This window comes from Micromys minutus (assembly GCF_963924665.1).
Source record: "Micromys minutus genome assembly, chromosome: 22".
In the NCBI taxonomy this organism is placed as follows: Eukaryota; Metazoa; Chordata; class Mammalia; order Rodentia; family Muridae; genus Micromys; species Micromys minutus.
In genome coordinates this window covers 13189383-13209628 of record NC_137957.1, presented here as the reverse complement: position 1 = coordinate 13209628, position 20246 = coordinate 13189383, and the positions used below count along the sequence as shown (strand labels likewise).

General features: G+C 50.0%; 1 protein-coding gene across 1 annotated transcript in view; it reads left to right on the top strand.

The window, feature by feature from the left end:
* GNS (glucosamine (N-acetyl)-6-sulfatase) overlaps positions 1–19636 on the top strand; it is a 32568-nt gene extending 12932 nt beyond the window's left edge. The window contains exons 7-14 of the mRNA XM_080935174.1: positions 1851–1933; positions 2737–2855; positions 4871–4974; positions 10336–10437; positions 13135–13242; positions 13785–13895; positions 15118–15278; positions 17513–19636. Of these exons, the coding sequence (XP_080791300.1) occupies positions 1851–1933; positions 2737–2855; positions 4871–4974; positions 10336–10437; positions 13135–13242; positions 13785–13895; positions 15118–15278; positions 17513–17591 (867 nt within the window). The 3' untranslated portion in view covers positions 17592–19636. The remainder of the gene's footprint in view (positions 1–1850; positions 1934–2736; positions 2856–4870; positions 4975–10335; positions 10438–13134; positions 13243–13784; positions 13896–15117; positions 15279–17512) is intronic.
* The last annotated feature ends 610 nt before the right edge of the window (positions 19637–20246 follow it).

Sequence of the window (20246 nt, the reverse complement as noted above, 5' to 3'; positions counted from 1 at the left end):
CTGATCCTTGAAGTAAGCCATTCTCGCTGGTCAGGAAGCTTCAAGCCTTGGAAGGGGCTTCCTTTGAGCTCTTCTGGAGAGACTGTTTTACCTGCCCTAGTACAACAGATTATAAAACTGTTTTTAAAGATACAGATTAAAGTCCCTACCGTGAGCAGCAGTGAGCAGCTAGACGAGATTCCTAGGAACGATAAAGGCACTGCCACGTCTGATTGACTATAAGCCTGTCTCCCACCTCCTCTGTCCTGGGAGTAGCTAAGCCAAGTCCCTAGGGACATTTGCACTTGCAGCAGGCTTGGGTGATTCTCACCTAAGGCATAGGATGGAGAGAGGAGCCACAGTATAGTGTGTAGGTGGCAAGGCACATGCCACTGTACATGCCACTACCCAAGCAGTGGCCTCATCAGTCAACCCTTGTCCCTAAAATGTATCTAATAAGCCATTTCCCTTTCCCCTATTTTCCTACCCAAGGTACTGGGCACCCCAGATTCCTGGGAGAAGTCCTATCAAAATATTTCCTGAAACTTAAAGTCCACATGTGAAGTTTCTTTCCTCTTTAGACAGAAGTCACATTTTCAGCAACAGAAACATTGGCACACACCATTCTCTCCTTCTGTTCACTGTCTCCCAAACCGTTTTCCTTAGTACGTTCTGTGAAACACTATCTCTGTCTCTAGACCAGGCTGGCCTCACTCACAGCGACTTTCATACCTTTGCCTCCTAATTGTTGGGATCAGAGGTCTTTGCCACCGAGCCTGTCTCCTCAAAGTATTCCTCAGTCATAATGATACAGGATGAGTCTTAAAGTCAGAGCCAGAAGCATCAGTTTCTGTCTGTGAGATGAGCCAGATGCTGCCCTCCTGCTGCCCCCCTAAGGTGGCAGGTCTCAAGCCTTTGATTACAGTAATGATTAAAATATAGGGAAACATCTGGTATACTCTGTGCCACAACTCAGGCCTGTGCTTATTAGGTTGAGAAGCTGATTTTAAACTAGTGGACTGGTCTCAATTTTGTGTTCCAAAGAGAGTTACTAGAAGCATCTTAATATTTCAGTATTACTGAGCACAGTAATATTGAAATCCTTGGGTTAGAAAAGTGACTGCAACAAGATGTCCCAGTCATGTGCGAGTTGAAGTGAGCCTCCGTCAGGAGGATTAAGATCGAATTTCTATTAACCAAAGAAAGGTTGGAGAAATGTAGTTTTATTAAGAATGCATAAAGAGCTGATGTCATCTGAGCATCCTTTTTGTTACTGAAATGTGGTTTGCGTGTAAATAAAAGGACCTTCCAGAACTGGACTTGAAAGGGGTTTGTTAATGTTTTAAGATTTCAGTGTGTCTGTCTTTGGTGTGGTTTGGGTGCAGTACCCAAGGAGGACAGAAGAGGGCGCAGTGGCCCTAGAACTGGAGTTACAGACAGTTGAAACTGTCCTGTGTGGGCGCTGGGAGCCAAGCGTCCATGCTCTGCCAGTCCAGTAGTGCAGAACTTGTAGCTTTAAATTCAAGTACAGGACCTGCCCCAGGGTTGACAGATCAGTGGAAAGCAGGGGCTTACAGACAGAAGTAAAGAGAGGTAAGTTAGTACCTGCCCATTTGTAGCCATAGTTGACCTGGGGTCAGAGTTACCAGCTGAATCTCACTTCAGCTCAGAGGCTCTCACAGAGTCTCTAATCGCTGCTGCTGACAAGTGTCACGCTGCTGCGGAAGCACAGGACAACATAGTCTAACGTGGCTTCAACAGCTTCCAGGCACTTTGCTAGAGAGTGAACGATCCTCTGTCTACGGACTGTAGGAATGTCTGAGTGTGACCGTGGTGACTTGGTGTTAACGTTTGTTTCTTCTGAACCGTAGAACAAGCACTGGTTAATTAGGCAAGCCAAGACTCCCATGACGAACTCCTCAATACAGTTCCTAGATGACGCCTTCAGAAGGAGGTAAGCCCCGCTACTCCGTCCGCAGTGTGGGTGGTCTGAGAGCAGGGATGGAAGCATCCCTGTCCTGAGGAAATGGAGGCAGGTCGGTGGGAGAGATGCTGCGTGGCACTGCCGCCTCAGAAGCACGCAGACATGCCTTTATATTCATGTGCACCAGATACCCTTCGGACCCCAAGACTGATTAAACCATTCACGTTAAGACCTGGTAAAGAATGTGACAAAAAGCCCAAATACTGAGCGAAGTATTTAAACTTGATGTTTGGATGCAAGACGTGATATGTCACTTTTTAGACTGTATTGAATTTGGACCAGAGGTCTGTAAACATTTTTTTTTTGTAGCACCAGATAATAATTAGGGTAAATGTTATAAGACTGCAGGCCATGTGTCCCAAAACAAAGGCAGCCTTGGGCAATATGAAAATATTGCTATGTGCTAAACTTTACAAAACCAGGCAACAGACAAGACAAGCTGTGGCCTCTTGCCTATAGACCAGCGCCTGGCATTTGGACTATTAAACAGTACTGCAGCACAGACGTACTTGAACCAATCTGTAGTAATCTATACCGAATTACCACCTTTCCTTTCTGAGTAGCTCAGTTCTCATACAGCAAGCCGTGAAAAGTAAAATCCGCTCATCACTAAAAGCCTGACCTGTTTCTTCGGAAACAGGTTTGATGAGGTACTTACCGTGTTCTGGAATTTGCAGTGACGCACAGAGTTGAGCATGAGCCGTTTGCTCTACTGGAGATGAGTGTTTCTGTGCGGCCATTGCCCCTGAGCCGCTCCACCCCGTGTCTTCCAGGTGGCAAACCCTGCTCTCAGTTGATGACCTTGTGGAGAAACTGGTGAGGAGACTGGACTCAACTGGCGAGCTGGACAATACGTACATCTTCTACACATCAGACAACGGCTACCACACAGGTGAGTGGCCGGTGGGGTGAGCAGACGTAGGCTCCTCCTCAGCACTCCTCGGTGAAGCATCTCCACAGAAGCCAGGTTTCATCGTGCACTGTGTGAGACGCTAAGCTCAGGTCTCGGGCAGGAGCACAGAATCATTTACAGAGCTGAGTCAGCACGGGGAAAGTGAGAAGATCGCATCTGTAGGATAAGTGGAACTTACGTTGTTGTAGACAGGAAACAAAATTTTCTTGCAAGCACAGTTTTACTATTGATCTTATAATTTGGGGAGCGCTTCTGGCTTTTGAAAACTGCAGTCTGACTTTGACTTCCACCCTTTTCTAACATGTACCCCTATTGCTAAAGACGTGTTCTCTGTTTCCTGTGTCTATACATTTCCCCTTGAGTTAACAGCAGGCTTGCTTTCATTTAAACAGACTGACACAGCACCTATCCTATTATTGTGTGGGTAGAAATGGCTGTGATGTGTGTGCTGTTGTATTACTGAGAAGGCTAAGACAGAAGGATTGCTTGAGGCCAGTCTGGTCAGCATACATCCTGCCTCTTCGTGTTAGGAAGAACTAATAAAAAAACCACCTTCTTGCCTTCCTGATCAAGTTTTCAGCCACAGTGTTCTTCCTGCCTTCTCTCTCTCTCTCTCTCTCTCTCTCTCTCTCTCTCTCTCTCTCTCTCTCTCTCTCTCTCTCTCTCTGTGTGTGTGTGTGTGTGTGTGGCAGGTGGAATCTGCAGTGCTGGCATTTAGACAAAGGCCCTTGTGCACACTAGGCAAGTGCTCTACCACTAAGCTACATCCCCAGCCCTTGGGTGTTGGATCAGGGTCTCACTCATCTCTTAGATTGGCCTTAACCTCATGACCCTGCTGCCTTGGCCTCTAGCATCTTGGGATCATGGAGAACCATGGGGTCCGGCTGTTTTTCTAGAGATTTTGAAGCAGCTCCCAGCACTTATGGTTCCAGGCCTGTCTAATTTACTAAGCAGATAGTCTTGAATTTTGAGTGCCTCAGAGTCTCAGGTGCCACTGATCCACTGAGAAAAGTGCATCTTTTGTCCTTTACAACACTTCTTCCTCTGGCTCAGCTAGATGCTATCTTGTGAGGACTTGCTTGCTCATTTCCACTCAGTGTTTCCTGTGGTCTGGTAGTAAGAGCTGAGACTGACCTTCAGGTGATGCAGAGAAAGCCAACCATCTCAAGCTCTGAGGCCCGCCATGGCTGGCTGTCTCACTTGGGGTGCCAGTGTTGATGGGGTCTAACCTGGTCCCTTCCTATGAACCTGTCATTGCGATCCCCTTTGCAAGCTAAAACTCTTCCTCAGACTGAATTTTGCCAACCGTTGACGCCCTCACTCTGTCCTTAGTATGGTCTGTTGGAATGTCTCAGGAGGCTTTCCTTGTTTCATGGTCTTGTACTACAGTGTCTCAGGGACAGGGTCTGTTCCTCCCTTATTTGGCAGTGTGTGGGTGACAACATTCGCCTGGTCAGGCCACATACACATAAATAAGTGTGTATTTGTCTTTTCAGTTTCCCAGATGTTACTTTTTCTCAGTTTGTCCTGTTTAGAACAAGTTCTTCACAGTTATTTATCTAGAGAAGGTAAACATTGTTTTTCCTGTCCTGTGGCAAGAAAAACTAGGTGAGTGTAAGCTCTCTGTTATAAAACTGAGTTAAGGGGCTAGAAAGATAGATGGCTCATGTTTAAGTAGAACGCTTCCAGAGGACTGACTTCCCAGCACCCGAGTCGGGTGCCTGACAGTAACCCCAGCTCTGGGACATCCAACAGCTCCTTCTAACCTCCTTCGGCATGCACACATGTGACATACATTAACACACACACACACACACACACACACACAGAGAGAGAGAGAGAGAGAGAGAGAGAGAGAGAGAGAGAGAGAGAGAGAACACATGAATAAAAAAATCTTAAAAACCAGTTAAGACATCTTAATGTTTCAACAACTCGATGGTGTGTGTGCTGCACACCATCCTGGCTCTGTGTTGACTCTGTGTGTTTTGTTCCAGGGCAGTTCTCTCTGCCAATAGACAAACGGCAACTGTATGAGTTTGATATCAAAGTTCCACTGTTGGTTCGAGGGCCTGGGATCAAACCAAACCAGACAAGCAAGGTAGGTGCCCGACTGCAGCCACTCCTGTATGTGCAGCGTGTTGTGTGACTTGACAACGTGGCTGTCCCTCCTGGAGGAGGGCTCGACATATGCTCTTCTGCCCGTGGTTTCTCCTGCAGCTGAACACTGCCCCCTGTGAATTCCCACTCTCGTGGTTCATCTCAAGATTGACTTCAGCATGAGCGACTCTCATCAGAGTCACTGTCTGAAATTGTATGGGTTTCTTAAGTTTTCATGTGTGTTCTGTGTATGGATATAGGCAGTTACTTTCATATGTGAATACATGCACTTGTACCTGAATGGTTTTCTGGTTTTCATTGGTTAAGAAAATGTTTTCTCTTTGACATCACTAACCATCCTTCATCCATATCGATTCATGGGAGATGCTTTTCTGGGACCCTCCCCAGGAAGCCAACTGTTCCACCAAAGAGTCTGCAGGGAGGGAGTGGCTTGTGAATCTCACCGTTTCCTGTACTTGCAGAATCTTATTTCCCAAGTTCCTGGTACACATCAGGAGAGCATGCTATCTAGCAATTTCCCCTTCCTTACAAAAGCTTTTCTGCTCTGTTCCCTTCCCGGCCCGTGACGCGCAGCATCTTCTTCCCATTGGTTCAGTCTTTCCCGGCCTGTCTCATTGAAGCACTTGGTTCATAGAGGTGCTGGTTAACTTGATCCTAAACACGTTTCCCTAGTGGTCAGGAGATGACAGTACGCAGTCCCTGATTCTACATCATCACCTAAGCTCTGAGACCAGAGAAAAGGAACAAACACATAATTGGATTTAAAACCCCAAGATGACCCAGACATCCGGGTGCTCTGGGCTGTCTGTGTTTGGTGGTGGCACTGGTACCCTCACTCCCCACCTTTCACCTACTTTCTGATCCAGCGCTCTTGGTGCTTCACTGTTAAACTGTCCCCCTACTTCCTGATCCAGTGCACTTGGTGCTTCACTGTTAAACTGTCCCCAGAAAGATACAGTGGCCTTCAAAGCTATCATCTATGGTGCATTTGCTCCTAAGACCCGTGTTCCACCACAAGTTTTGGCACTTTCTGAACAGGCCAGTCCTTTTAAAGCCAGCCGGCTGAGAGGTCAGCTGATCTTAAGTGTGCCTTACCGAGGTTGGCTTTTGATCGGAGTGCGACGTCCATATTGGTAGGCTGTGCACTTCTGAGAAGCATGGAGCCTGGGACTGCATGTTCCATCAGAAACTGAAGGAAGTGGAGTGAGTGTCCTCTGCTGCAGGAGGAACAAGCCATTCCCTCTCCTCAGCAGCTTCCTCGTGCCAAGTATGTGGTAAAGTCGGAGGCCTTGACTCTCCTGAGTAACTGAGGCAGCATCTGGCTCGTCAGAGCTGTTCCGTAGTGACAGGTGGTGGTCTGAGTGTTGTGGGCATAACTCACCCAACCTCCAGAACCCAGGAGGTTGTCCCTCTGGTCCCCATGCTATGGAGGAAGAGTCTGCAGGATCAAGAGAATTGGTTTGTCGAAACTCGTAATTAAAAAGCAGCAGAGCCCCACTCCGGAATTCAGGCAGTGTAGCTGAGCCCACCCTCCCGGGGGCAGGATGTCCATCCGGTGCCTTATGTCAGCACTGCAACCTGAGGTCCTGGGCATAGCGGGGAGCAGCAGGGGAAGGTTAATTCATAGTCCCTGTGTCAGAGAAGCAGGGAAGCTTGGCTACAGCAGGAGAGGCCTCTGGGCTTTGGAGCACAGGCAAGGATGTTGAGAAGGATGGAGTCACCAGGTCGGATCCAGCACTCAGCAGAGCAATGAGAAGGAAAGATGTTAGAACCAGCAAGCAAGGGGCAGGAGGCACCATTGACGTTGAACACTCCCCTCCTGAGTGGGCCTTCTCTCTCCCTCCTGAGTGGGCCATCTCTCCTTTGGGCCTTGATGTGACTGGTGGCTTCTGACTGATTTGCTCACCTCAGCCTTGTGCTTAAAGGCTCTGGCTTAGGAGTTCCCCTAGGATGTGTCTTCACACTCTGCCCATGTGTGACCCATCCTTCCCGCTGTCAGCTAACTCCACATCCAGTTGAGTTTACTTGTTAGAGGTACACTCTAACATTCACACCTCACCCTCCACCTACACTGGGGTGCACCCACATTAGTAAAGTGGGTTTTGTGGTAAGTAGAGTCAGAACTGACAAGAGCTGTGTCTGTCCTTACAGTGGGTGTCCTGCCACACTTCCTGGGCTCACGGGTATAGCAGACAGGTGTACATTAGAACCAATCGCCAACATGTCAGATCCTGCGTATTTACATTACAGTTCATAACATCAGCAAAGCTACAGTTATGAAGTAGTAACAAAATAATTTTATGGTTGGGGGTCACCACAGCACGAGGAGCTGTGTTAAATGGTCACAGCGTTAGGAAGGCTGGGAGACATTGCTCTAGAACTGTAGTTAGAATTACTTGTGAGCCACCCAGCGTGGGTTCTGGGAACTGAACTCAAGTTCACTGGAAGATCAGCCAGTACTCTTAGCCATTGAGCCATGCCTACAGCCTACTGCCGCCTTCATCCCTACTCAGTGTAACTGGGTGATACCCCGGCTTCTGCCTAGATCCACTGCAGCAGCTCAACCTTTGCTAGACTCTCTCAAATGCTCCTAGCTCTTTTGGCAGATGGACCCTTTGGTGCCTTCTGGGGTGCTATGTGACTTGCCTGCAGTAGCCCTGCATGGAGTGTATCCCTCCTTGGTTAATGTCGAGCTTTAGTGTCCGGAAGCCCGGTGTGTTTTGAGAGGACTCACCGTGGTTTGCACAGCTAATCAAGCCTGTGAGACCAAGGGTAGAAATTCACTGGAATTTTCTGCTCACAATCCCTAACCATGTAAGGTCTCTAGTCTCCTTACATGGTATGTGCAGATTTTGAAGCCACCTGCTTCATAGGCAAAATTCCTGCCCTGTTTCTAGAAGGTCCATGCATGTGTATGGGAAGAAAGCATCCTGAGGACGTGTTGTGTGTTTGTGGTTCTTATGCCAAATCGTAATGACTTGATCGGTACCGGCATTGCCAGGCTTTGCCATTGAGCCAAAGGCCTTATGGCAGTGTCTCCCCAACATGCAGCCTGGAATCTGAAGGGTGTTTCGGTGAGACTGATAATTACTATTTTCATATTGGGTGTTTACTGCTTTAGCATGCACAGTTTATCTTGTACCCTGCTTTAACTCCGAAAAGCACCTATGGCACGGGCTCCTCCGCTCACCTCCTGGACTCTAGGGGGCTCGTGTTTCTCCTGTGGTGATCTTTTAGTTACATCCAGACTTACCAACCGTGAGCAAGCTGCTCAGTTCACCCAGGGGTCTTGAAAGAAGGAAACTGACCCATGTCTGTGGGTCTGGTTACTCTCTGGAGACAGCTCTGGTGCACTTTCAGTGACATATGGACTGCTGCTCCTGAATTGTCCCCATGGAATGGAACCCACGACAGCTGCCAAGACACGCTAATAGATTCAGAGCCAGGCTGTGTTAGCGCTGGCTCTGCCCCTGCGTGTCATATCAGCCCTTCCAATTTGGTTTTAAGTTTAAAATGACAGTTACTTGATATTTTTTTCAATCTTTCTGTTGGGCTGCCCATAATTCAAAAGATGTACTTCATGTGTAACACACGGGCCAGAGGACAGCCTACGTAGTGTTCCTTGGGAGCTGTTCACTGTGTTCTTTTTTTGAGGGGAAGGAGGGTTGGTAGGTTGTTTGGGTTTTTGAGGGGGTTTGTTTGTTTTGTTTTTTGGAGATAGTTTCACAATGTCTCCCTGGCTGTCCTCACTGTGTAGACCAGGCTGGTGTCTGTCTCCCAGAGGGCCTCTTTGTGCTCCAATAAAAGGCCCGAGCCATCGCGCCTGGTTTCTCATCTTGTTTTTGAGACAAGGGCTCTCTGGCCTGGAGCTCACCCTGTAGGCCAAGCTGCCACCTAAGCATGAGACCCTGAGTTCGTTCCTCAGAATCTGGAAAACGCTGTGATCGCAGCACAGGGGAGGCAGGAGCCAGAGACTCGCTGAGGCTGTCACTGAGCCCAGGCCCATGAGAGACTCTGTCTTAGAATGACACCTGAGGTCCTCTAGCTTACATGTGAGTGCTTGTACACACACACACACACACAGTAAAGGTTTTTTTTTTTTTTTTTTAACATTAAAACTGACATATTCTCCACTGTATTTAAATGGAACCATGTTGGTTTAGGTCCTTAGAAGTATTGTACACAAAAGTAAAACTATGTTCTTAACCAAGAGAATAAGTTGAGATGAAAATGTAAGACTTTTGCTTCTGGTTTCTAGAATGTTTGTTTTAATATAGTTTTTTTAATTATGCGTATGTATGCATGTGTCATGGTGCACGTGTTGGGGGACAGCTTGTGGGGAGGAGGTTGATTCTCCTTCCACCCTGTGGGACCCAGGATTGAATTTAGGTCATCAAGCTTAGTGACCTTTAGTACCCCCTGGGCCATCACACGGGCCCTAGAGTGTTTTCATTAAAGCAGTGTTTTGTGCTGTTTAAGGAAATTTGCTGACCAATTAGAGTAAGTTCTCTGTGGCCTTCACAGTCTACTGCAAGACCAGGCAGCTGGAGCACACCTGTAACCTGGCATTGAAAAGGCTGAAGCAGGAGGATCACGAGTTTGAGACTAGCCTGGGCTACATGGCAGACCCTGTTTAAAATAAATTGGGGACAGAGTAGTGGTCACTTTGAAGACTATAATAACATGAGCTCATCTTCCTTGATTTGTGGGTGGGGGACAGCCTGGTCTACATAGTGAGTCCCAGAACAGCCAGGGCTACATAGAGACCCCATCTAGGGAGAGGGAGGGAGAGAGGGAAGGTTCTGTAGGCACTGCGTACCTGTGATACATTCACATACATTGGGGCATTTTTACACTTAAAAATACATAAATCATCTCTCCCCCACCCCCTTTTCCCCATGGCAACTTGCCTCCATCCGTGGGGCCAGCAAACTCACCCACCCAAGAGCAGCTTCCCAGTAAACCTAACTTTAATTTAAAAAAATCTTTGAAAAAATGTTAAGGAATGCATGGGGGGTTAAGTTTAATGAGCAAATGTGAACTCCAAGTAGGTGAGCAGCTGACCCAAGGGGGAGTCAGCAGTGCCCGTGTTCACGATGAGGAAATTACAGAGGCTTCTCGAATGCCCGATAGTAACCACGCAGACATGGGAAGTACGGGACTTGCAGGGCATTAGTGCGACCCACAAGCCCATGCCCTGAGTTGCAGTTGACTGTTTGTCCCTGGGTGGGAGAGCAGGTTATCCGGAGGTCATGGTGTCCGGTATGCTGCTGAGAGGTTATTGGGTGGGAAAGGGGCATGAGACTAGCTGGGTCTCAGACGGATCGCTTCTCTCACGCAGATGCTGGTCTCCAATATTGACTTGGGTCCCACCATCCTGGACCTCGCTGGCTATGACCTGAACAAGACACAGATGGATGGGATGTCCCTGCTGCCCATCCTGGTGAGTATAAAGCCAGCGCCAACCCAGAGCCCAGTCCCGAAGTTAACTCCAGGTGGACAGAGATAAGCTACTAACTCTGAGGCAAAGAGCAGGATTTGTCTCCGGCCTTGTGGCGGGAAGCAGTTCCCTGAAGGAAAAGTCTGACTGGACCGTGTGTCACCTTCAGCTGCCTGTATCCTCTTCCTCTCTCCTCCCAGGAAGAAATCTGTGGTCTGAGAGTAGAGGTTGCAGTCCCTATAGAGTAAGCCAGGGAGAGGGCGATGAGTAACCTTGTAGGAGACTCAGGTGGTGGAGGGTCAGTCAGAGATGCTGAAGTAAAGGAAGCCTGCTGCCTGCAGAGCCTTGGAGGCTGGGATTGACCAACCGTCAGGCCCGTTTCCCACCTGAGTGTTAGCTATGGGCGCAGCTGCAGGCAGAAGGCCTTGGGTACCAAAGTGGGGGGTGGGAGGGAGGGAGAAACAGGTTGAGAGAGACCAGTATTACCAGTTACACCTTTCTGTTGGTAGTTATGTATGTTACCTTAAACAGTTTGGGACAGCTTTAAACATACACACACATACACACACACAATACCGCACTATCTGGGCTTGATTCAAGATTCAGTAGATTGTTTCCAAGATGGATCCATATTGTTCTCGGCTATCTGGTACTCCGTTACCTAAATGTACCGTGAGCTGGTTGCCCGTCTCTTCCCGCATAGTGTCTTTGGTGGTCCAGCTTCACAGACTCATCCTGTTGAGAATCCCTATGTGCTATATAAGCTGTCTGTTTAGTGCCTGCCAGCTGGCTGAGTGCAAGACAGGATTTGGTCAGTTTCACATTTCCTTGTTAATAAGACGAGCCACTTTCAGATCAGCTCCGTTCATATGGCACATATGAGGGGGGACAGACAGTTCAGGCATTTCTGGTGTTTTGGAGTTGTCTGGCTGTCAGTCTAATTCCAGAGCATTCCATCATCCCCGGTCATCGTTCACACACACACACACACACACACACACACACACACACACACACACACACACACACACACACACCGCTGCTCCCTTCCCGGCCCACAGGCGGCCTCCAGCCCTTTACCTCTGTGTAGTCGTCGTCCCTGGAAGTACGAATGGAGCTGTGCTGTCTGCACTTCACTCTGAGTCCCACTCTCCCAGGGAGACATGCATTTTGTCTGTCCATCCATGTTGTCAGTCCTGAGCGTCTCGGCCCCACCATGCTGTTTTATGGTGCACTTGCAGATCAGGTCAGCTGACATGTGGCTTTAAGTGAACCGAAATGCAGGGAAGAGCCATCGTTTCTTGGATTGTATTAGCCTTGTCCTGCGGGCCAGGTCAGCAGCTCACAGCCTCGGGACCACTTCTAACCCAGCCCTGGCTTCGGGGTGAAGTTAGATTGGAGTGGAGTCCCATTCATTTATCCTGGGGCTACTGAGCTGGGCAGATGTACAGATCATGTACATACAGAACATAAACGTACACACACGGCCTTCCCTTCTTGACATTGAGGGCCTCGTACAGGCTAGTACCCATTCCCCAGCTCTAGTGCCTTTCCAAGCACGGTTCTCAGACACACGAGTGCCAGGGGCTTGCTAAGACTAATGAATCAGCCTCGGAGTTTGCGTTCGCAGCTGATCCAGCAGCACACTTAGAGACCCCGCCTCAGCAGCGCTGCTCAGCTTCCTGTGCACGTGTGTCCCTCATAGGGTTTGCCTGTCGTGTGTGAGACCCTGCATCCGTCACTAGCAGCAGAAAGACGACCCTAGGGCTTGAGATGGCTGGTGTCAAGCATGCTGCTACCCAGCTGTTGAAGACATTAGACTGATAAAAGGGTCCCATTCCGAGCTGGTCTCCTTCAGTCTTTCTCTATTCCTTTAGCACCTGTCCTTGGCTGGCTTCTGAAGCAGCTTTGCTCTTCCTTACTCAAAGCCATCCCCCACCCCCTTCCCCCTTCTCTCTCCCTCTCTCTCCGAGAGATGGGATCTCAGTTTTTGTGCCTCAGCCCCCCAAGCAGTTGGTGCTGCAGACATGTCCCTGGCCCAGGTTGCCTGCTGCTCAGGGCCTCCAAAGGTTTAGGCCCTGGCTCTCAGCCCTAGTCTCTTCCTGTTTCTCCCTCTTAAATGCTGGGGTTCACAACCCACCTGGACGTATGTTCTCCTGAGTTCATCTGCTTCTAATCCCCAGATGGCCCGTCCTAGAGGCTTCCCTTTGCCAGAGTGTGTCTGCCTGTCTCAAATGTCCGCATCCCAATGCTGCCTCCTTCTCCACACTGCTAGCGTGTGGCAGAGAGTAAACGGGATGTATGGGTTGTACGTGACTTATGGTTGTGCAAGGCCTGCACCCCTCGCCCCAGCACCTCCTGTCTCTCCGCTGCTCAGGGCATGCAGAGCCTCTGCCAGGCTAGGCGTTGTATGCACGCCCGCCTTGACCGCAGCCACCTGCCCCACCTTGGATTCCTGTTTTCTGGCTGTCATCATCGCCTGCACCACACACCTTAGAGGATCAGTAAAGCAAGCATTCCAGGAGTGTGGCCGTACTCTAAAGACTGCGCACCATAAATGACCGCAGAGCTTTCGCACGGCCGTCTTACCACGCACTCCCTTTAGTTAGGGAGGGAGCTGTCTCGGGCCTGTGGGCGGTGTGAATGCCTGCTCACTTATCAGTTCGTGCCTCAAGGAGCCATGTCTGCTCTTCCTTCTAGAAAGGGGAAAGTAACTTAACCTGGAGGTCAGATGTCCTGGTGGAGTATCAAGGAGAAGGGCGTAATGTCACCGACCCGACCTGTCCTTCTTTGAGTCCTGGAGTGTCTGTGAGTAGCTCATCCTCCGTCACCGTCACCGCACGGCAGGTGCTGTTTAGACACCTCTGTCACCCGAGTGACGACGCTGCTGGCATCATGCCCGCTTCTCCCCCTCCTCACAGCGGGAGAGATGGGGTTTGTCCCTATGACTTCCGCTATCACTGGTGACAGCCACGTTGGCCAGGCTTTGGGGGTGGAGCATTGGTTCTCCTGACAGCAAAGTGCTCTGAGTGAAGGAACCAGCCCAGTGTGTTGCACACGCATCTCCAGGAAAACCTGGGCAGATGACCGAGTTCCAGGCCAGCAGGGAAGAACAGAGACGGGCTGTTTTGTTTAAACTGTGTCTAAAGGACACGGCCGACTGTGGAAGACATGAGTCTGGTCCTTTGTGGTGCTTTTCTTCTCACCCTGGGATGACCGTTCAGATAGTCCTGCAGAGTGACTCATTTCTAGTTTTCTCATTCCCGGTGTCTGTCTTCAGCCAGCCTGTGTGGCTGAGATTGTGAAACGGTCAGAACAGCCCTCATTTACCTTGTAAACTGTTCCTCCAGCAATGTTTCCCGGACTGTGTGTGTGAGGATGCGTACAACAATACTTACGCTTGCGTGAGGACGCTGTCACCAATGTGGAACCTACAGTACTGCGAGTTCGACGACCAAGAGGTGAGGAGCCGTGTGCCTGGACACCCCTTCCACCCCCACACCGTGCCCATTGCTTGGGCTTGGTGGCGGCATGAGATGACCCCAGAGCTCTACCCAGGGAAGGTGTGTTTCTTCTCTGCACCCCCAACCTCCCCCCTCAGGTCTCCTGCAGCTCACAAGGTCAGTGTCATGGAAAGCTTCATTCTGAGTGTTCTCATCGGAGTCTTCTCGCTGCACCACCTCCACACAGTTGGCTCTTTCAGAATCTCACTGGCCTGGCCAGAGGGCTAGCAGTGAGGTGCTTCAGAGACAGGAACTAGCACTTCCCAATAGGCTGGCCAGCCTCTGGCTTACCCAGGAGAAGGTGGAGAAGATGGGGCTTGAGCCTCATTGATAAGCATAGGTCATCTGAAGGCTTCTGTGGACGCCAGGGTGCAGTGTCAGGCAGGTGCTCAGCCTGTGCTCACCTTTGTCCTTCAAAATGGACCCATCTTCCTGTACAGCTCGAAAGCAAGATTCCCTCCAGCTGAGCTGTCCTCCACCTGTGTATCTGTTTGTAATGTGAGTGGTAGTCTGAGGGCGGAGGTTTAAAGGCCTTAGAGCCACGTTCACCCCCACGTCCTGGCCTTCTGTTGGAGAGCAGTGTGCTGTGGAAGGTGCCGATGCCCAGCAGTCTGCCTACTGTGCGCACAAACCATCCCAGACTACACTGCTCCAGAAGTCAGGATGCTTCTCCTCCACCCTGTTGCTTAAGTCCAAGGGGAAAGTGTGGCCTCCAGCGTCCCCTCACGAGTAGTGGCAGTGTGTCTTGACGCTAAGGCCAGGCCACCGAGGGCTCTCCTGTGCTCACTCTCCAGTGTCCCCGTCCTTTCTAACGCTGAGTCTGTAACACGACTCCTCGTTCCATTGCTGCTTCATAACTAACCTACTGTCAGGACACCGATGGTCTTAGGTGACCCCTGGAAAACACCAGCTGCGAACTGCTGCTCTGAATGGTCAGTTACTTTCCTGAAGATGTGGGGTAGGCAGGGAGCTGCAGTTCCACCTGGGACCACATGTCTGACACAGTGTACCCAGCGCAGCACGCAATCATGTGTGGATCTTGGAGCCTTAGACCCCATGATTGACAGGCCTTGGTTTTCCATCTCCTCCTTCCCTTCCCATTTAGGAATAATTGCCGCAGGAGTATTTACTCAGTATAACATTTGCTTTCTTCTTTCCTCCTTCCTTTTTTTACCTCAAGGTGTTTGTGGAAGTCTATAACATAACGGCAGATCCAGACCAGATCACCAACATTGCTAAGAGCATAGACCCCGAGCTTCTGGGAAAGATGAACTACCGGCTGATGATGCTCCAGTCCTGTTCCGGGCCAACCTGTCGCACTCCAGGGGTCTTTGACCCTGGGTAAGTGTCTGTCTTCAGTGACTCTGCCATTGTCTCGAGAGGTCAGGCTCTTCTGGAAGACAGAGGGAAGCTAGGGGCTCATTTGTGCTTTGAGCAGTATTTGGTCTTCTGCTTTATTGAGAGGATGCTGTGTCCCTGCTATGTCAGCTTGTTTTGTTGGGAAAATAAACTGGACTTGGCTCTGTACCTTCGGTGGCTGCTGTGGCTGCAAGCTCAGCCCTGCTTTCTTGTCCTAGGTTCCACTTGGTGGCACTGGATAGCTCTGGCCTATCCCACCCAGCCCTGGTCTGAGAGCATGCTTTATTTCTCAGAGTACTGAACACTTAGGGAAACCGTTGTCAAATGTAACGGACCTTGCTCACCTGTGCTCCCAGCCTGCCTCCCTCTGGATCTGCTTACAGTGCTGTGCCTGCAGATCACTGCCTGCCGCTGCCCAGGAGCCCAGGCGGTGAACAAGTAGAGAAGTGGCTCGTGGACTGTTAGAGTCCACACACGGTCAGAATGGGACAGCCACGCTGGTCAGACAACACTCACCTGCGTCCTCTCGGGATCCCCTCAGTTTAAACCGCAGCTGGAAATTTTGAGACAGGTCTCTCGTCCTGGAATTTGATATGTAGACCAAGCTGCCTCTTCCTCCCAGGTGCTGCCACAATTAAGTGTTAGCCACCATGCCTTCCTAACATGGAAAATCTGTTAAATAGCTAGGTAACTGTACAGAAAAGACAATGCATCTACCTTAAATCAAGCAATGTTTGAGTGGAGGGAGTGCCGTAAACCTGGTCCATCGCTTTCTTTATCCAGCCTTCCCCTTCCCAGATGTCTGCACAGTGTTTATCAAACCAGATGGACTTAATGCTTTTAGCCGTATAGTCGAGGCTGGTCTGGAACTGAAAGCTGTCACTAAACCCTTGAAAGGAGAGATCCCTGGGATTATGACATGTGGCCAGCCATCCCTGCTGGCTTAGCCGCTGGAACGCTGACCCGCCACATCGTATGAACAGCCAGAGCACGGTGGCTGCGGGTGTTGCTCTGTTTGTCCTGGGCATGGATCAGTTGTCGGCTTTCCAGAGCCCAGGCACATGCTTGTCACTGTCAATAACTACTCATGCGATTTGCCCGGGGTCACAGGCTGCACATGGTCTTGTTCTCCAGCATTTTATTTCAACCCTGACGTTTCAGCACTGAGATGCTGCTCTCTGTGGGCTGCATGTAAACACCAAGTGAGTTTGTTTTTAATTTATCATCCAAGGTTAGTCTTTTCTGCCAAACATTTGGCCTTCTAGGATCCTCTTGCATCAGACTGGATCCTGTAGGCACAAGCTGTTAACCCAGCCACACATGTTTCTTACACAGTGTCTGTGGCTAAATGGTCCACAGTCCTGATCAGAGCATCTGGCTCTTTACAGAAGTGCTGCTGCAGGGCTGGAGAGACGGCTCAGCGGTTACCGACTGATCTTCCAGAGGTCCTGAGTTCAACTCCCAGCAACCACACGGTGGCTCACATCCATCAGTAATGGGATCTGAAGACAGCTGCAGCGTACTTAAATGATGAATAAATACGTCTTTTTTAAAAAGTGCTGCTGCAGAGATCTGCCCCCAGGCAGGTTTGGTGACCCCAGTGCCGTGATCTGCCAATGTGTCACAGCTGTTCCCACTGAGCACTCACTTTGGGGGATCCATACATTTTACGTAGCTGCCTTTCTTTTTGATGGTCAGAGACAGTTTGGAGTTATCTAAATTCATAAACCTAGCACAAGCACTCATGTGAGACCTGTGTTTGTATGTGGTCCCAGGTGCCAGTGGCTATAAAAAGAAAGATCTCGGAACTGTGGCGGAGGTTAAGTGAGGCCAGCCCTTCCATCTGGAGGCTTTAGACTCAGACTCGCCTCTCCTTCCTTAGCCTCCCTGCCGTAGAGCGCAGCACTCGGGAGCCTGAGGCAGCCTGGTCTACACAGCAGTTTCCAGCCCAGCCAAAGCCATGTAGCAATGTTTGTTGCTGTTGTGTGAAGGAAGCTCCCTCCTGCTTCTTATAGTTAACCTTGTTCTCCTCGACTCACAGCTTGTGTGGGAAATGCTCTCAGCGACTGAAATCACGTTTACATGACAGCCTCTTCCGACCAGGCTTCCTGCTCCGTGTGTCAGTCCTTCCGGCCAGCTCTCTGCTGGAGGATGTGCCTTTGAAGTCTCCATGGCTAGCTAGAGTTCACGTGACATCTTCCTTTTCCTTCCCTCAGATACAGGTTTGACCTGCGTCTCATGTTCAGCAATCACGGCAGTGTCCGAATGAGAAGGTTCTCGAAGCATCCTCTGTAGCAGGTGTGCCCAGTTGGATCCTTGCACACCCTTCTCCGATGACGTGGTTGGAGTAGGAGCCCGTGCCTCGGGGAGCTCTGGCCTTGCTGTCTCAAGTCTTGTTTGAAAATAACCCAGTCAGCTGACTTCCAGTACTGTGAATCTGACCCCATCAGAAGTGGCTGACCTGTCTCTCAGATGACAACCACCACTCCTGAGGTCTCTGTCCTCTCCTTGTTCCTTCATCTTGGCTGGGCACAGTGTATGAGTCTCCGCGTGGTGAAGTCTGAATGTGTAAAACTCTTCAGATAAATGGCAATACTTCAGGGCAGCGAGATAAAGCCTTTGGTATGTAGCTAGCCCCCAAACCAAAAGCGCTGTATAGCCTTTCACACTGAGCCCCTCACCATCAAAAACACGCACAGCCCTCAGAAGAGCTGCTGTTTGTGGACATATAGAGAAAGGACGTTCATTGTGGTGTGGCGAATGTGCAGTTTGTCACCCCAAGCTCTGCCCTAAGAAGCCCTCAGCTTTTCAGTGGCTGCGAGCACGGAGCGAGCCCAGAAGCACTGTGGAGAAGGAACCGCGGGGGAGGGGGGGTTGGCTCATGAGCAAGCCGATCTGGCTCTTGGATCAGTGGGCAGAAGGGCCGCACTTAAAAGTGCCGGCCTTGGGGGTTCTCAAGTGTCATTGTCACACACAAGTCATCCTGCTTGGTTGCAATCAGCTGATGTTGTCATTGAAAATATTAGTGTCTCGGTGGTGGGAAGGACCATCTTCCTCCACCTCCCCGGCTCCCACAGAAGCTCTCTCTCACAGTCCTGAATAGCCAGGGCTCCTCGCTGCCAGATGGCATTGTATTCCTTAAAGTCTGGTACCACTCTGACATTTCCACAGAGGGGGGCTGAGCGCTGGCCAGACAGCACGGAATGAGGAGCCCGGTTCCATCCTGTTCTAGGCAGTGAGTTCAGCTTTAACTCGTAAGACAGAGCTAGAAGCCACTTTGAGAATTCCAGAGGCCATGCTGGGGGAACAGCCATTGAGTTTATTCCTTTACCTCATGTGACCCCAGCGACTTTGGTGATACTGGGAGGCCAGCAGGCAGTGGAGTGGACACCTCTGCTGTGGCCCCTCTGGAGGAAAATTTAAGTTTGAAAGTAAAAGTTACAAAATTGAGTGTGGATACTGGCCTCATTCACTCCACTCGGATTCTAACCGTCATCAGAGAACGAGTGAAAGTTGGCCACGGTTTTTCCCAAACAAAGGTTAGCCGCTCCTACCAGGCCTCAGACTGTGACGTCCTGTTCTTCTGCTTTGTGGTGACATCAGAGTGATGACAGCTGTAGTAGGTGCTCCTACCTCGATGCCCTCACGCAGAGCAGGTGACACAGTGGGTCTCTGTAGCTTCCAGTTCCTGCAGACATCCGAGTAGACCTCAGCTAGTAACAAGACGGCTGCACGAGAGACACACTGCAGGAGGCCGGCCTCGTGCTCCAGACTCACAGTCTAGACGCCCCCTCTGAAGGCCAGGTCCACGTGTGCCGCCTTTGCAAAGGGGAGAACCATTAACACCAACATGAAATGCAGGGACTTGGCCTTAAAAGATTCCCAGTTTTAAAACTGCCCCTCAGACACGATTTCAAAGTAGGGTACACATTACAGTGTCCTTGAGTTCAACAAGGGTACTGTTGCAAACACCTTGTGAATTGCCAGCGCCGGGTTTTTATATAAAGAGTGGCTATGGAAGTTACACCTTCATCTGTGAGAAGTCTTCTCAGATTTAGGAGTATCTTTTATCATCTTACTTTTTTCCTAATGAAAGATGGCAGCCCAGAATTCTTGAGAAAAAGCAAGGGGTATCAGCTGATCACCGCTGGGACAGATGGGCGTCCTGAGGTTCTTGAGCTCACCAGCACTCAATGGACTTTGTAAATTCTTTTATTCGCATCACCTGCTGTAGAAGCTACTCTGCCCTGGACCTGTCCTCTCAGCCGCTCACTTAGAAAGTGCCCTTCAACGGACCCTGGTCACTGCTGCACTTTTCAATGAATTAAAACTGACTTCTGTTCTAGTGGGAATGTGTCCTTTGTTTTAGTCCACAAGTAGCAGTTCTCACAAGGTACAGGAAGGTGGCTGCTTCCTGGCGTTCTCTAGTTTCATGGTGCTAGGGACCAAACCCAGGGCTGACATTTAAAGGATTAGGGTCAGCCCTGTCCCTGAGATATGCCTCTGGCTGCTAGGTTAGCCACAACCTAGTAAGGATGGGCTTCTCCTCATGTATGCCCTCCACCTGGAAAGCTCTTGGACACTAGTCCCTGCTAGTCATCCAAGGCCTGGAAAGATGGCTCGGTAGCTAAGAACACCTGTTCTTGCAAAGGTCCCCCAATTCAGTTCCCAGCCCCAGCATGGTAGCTAGCAACAATCTGTAACTCCAGCTCAGGGGACCAGATGCCTCTTCTAACCTCCACAGTTTCCTGCATACACACAAATATTTGTAAACTATTCTTGAAAACATGCTGAAAAGTGATTTACAGCCTCTTTGAGCAGCTTTTAAGAAAACAGACTAGGGGCTAGTGAGATGGTTCAGTGCTTAAGAGCACTGACTGATCTTCCAAAGGTCCTGAGTTCATTTCCCAGTACCCACATGGTGGCTCACAACCATCTGTAAGGGAATCA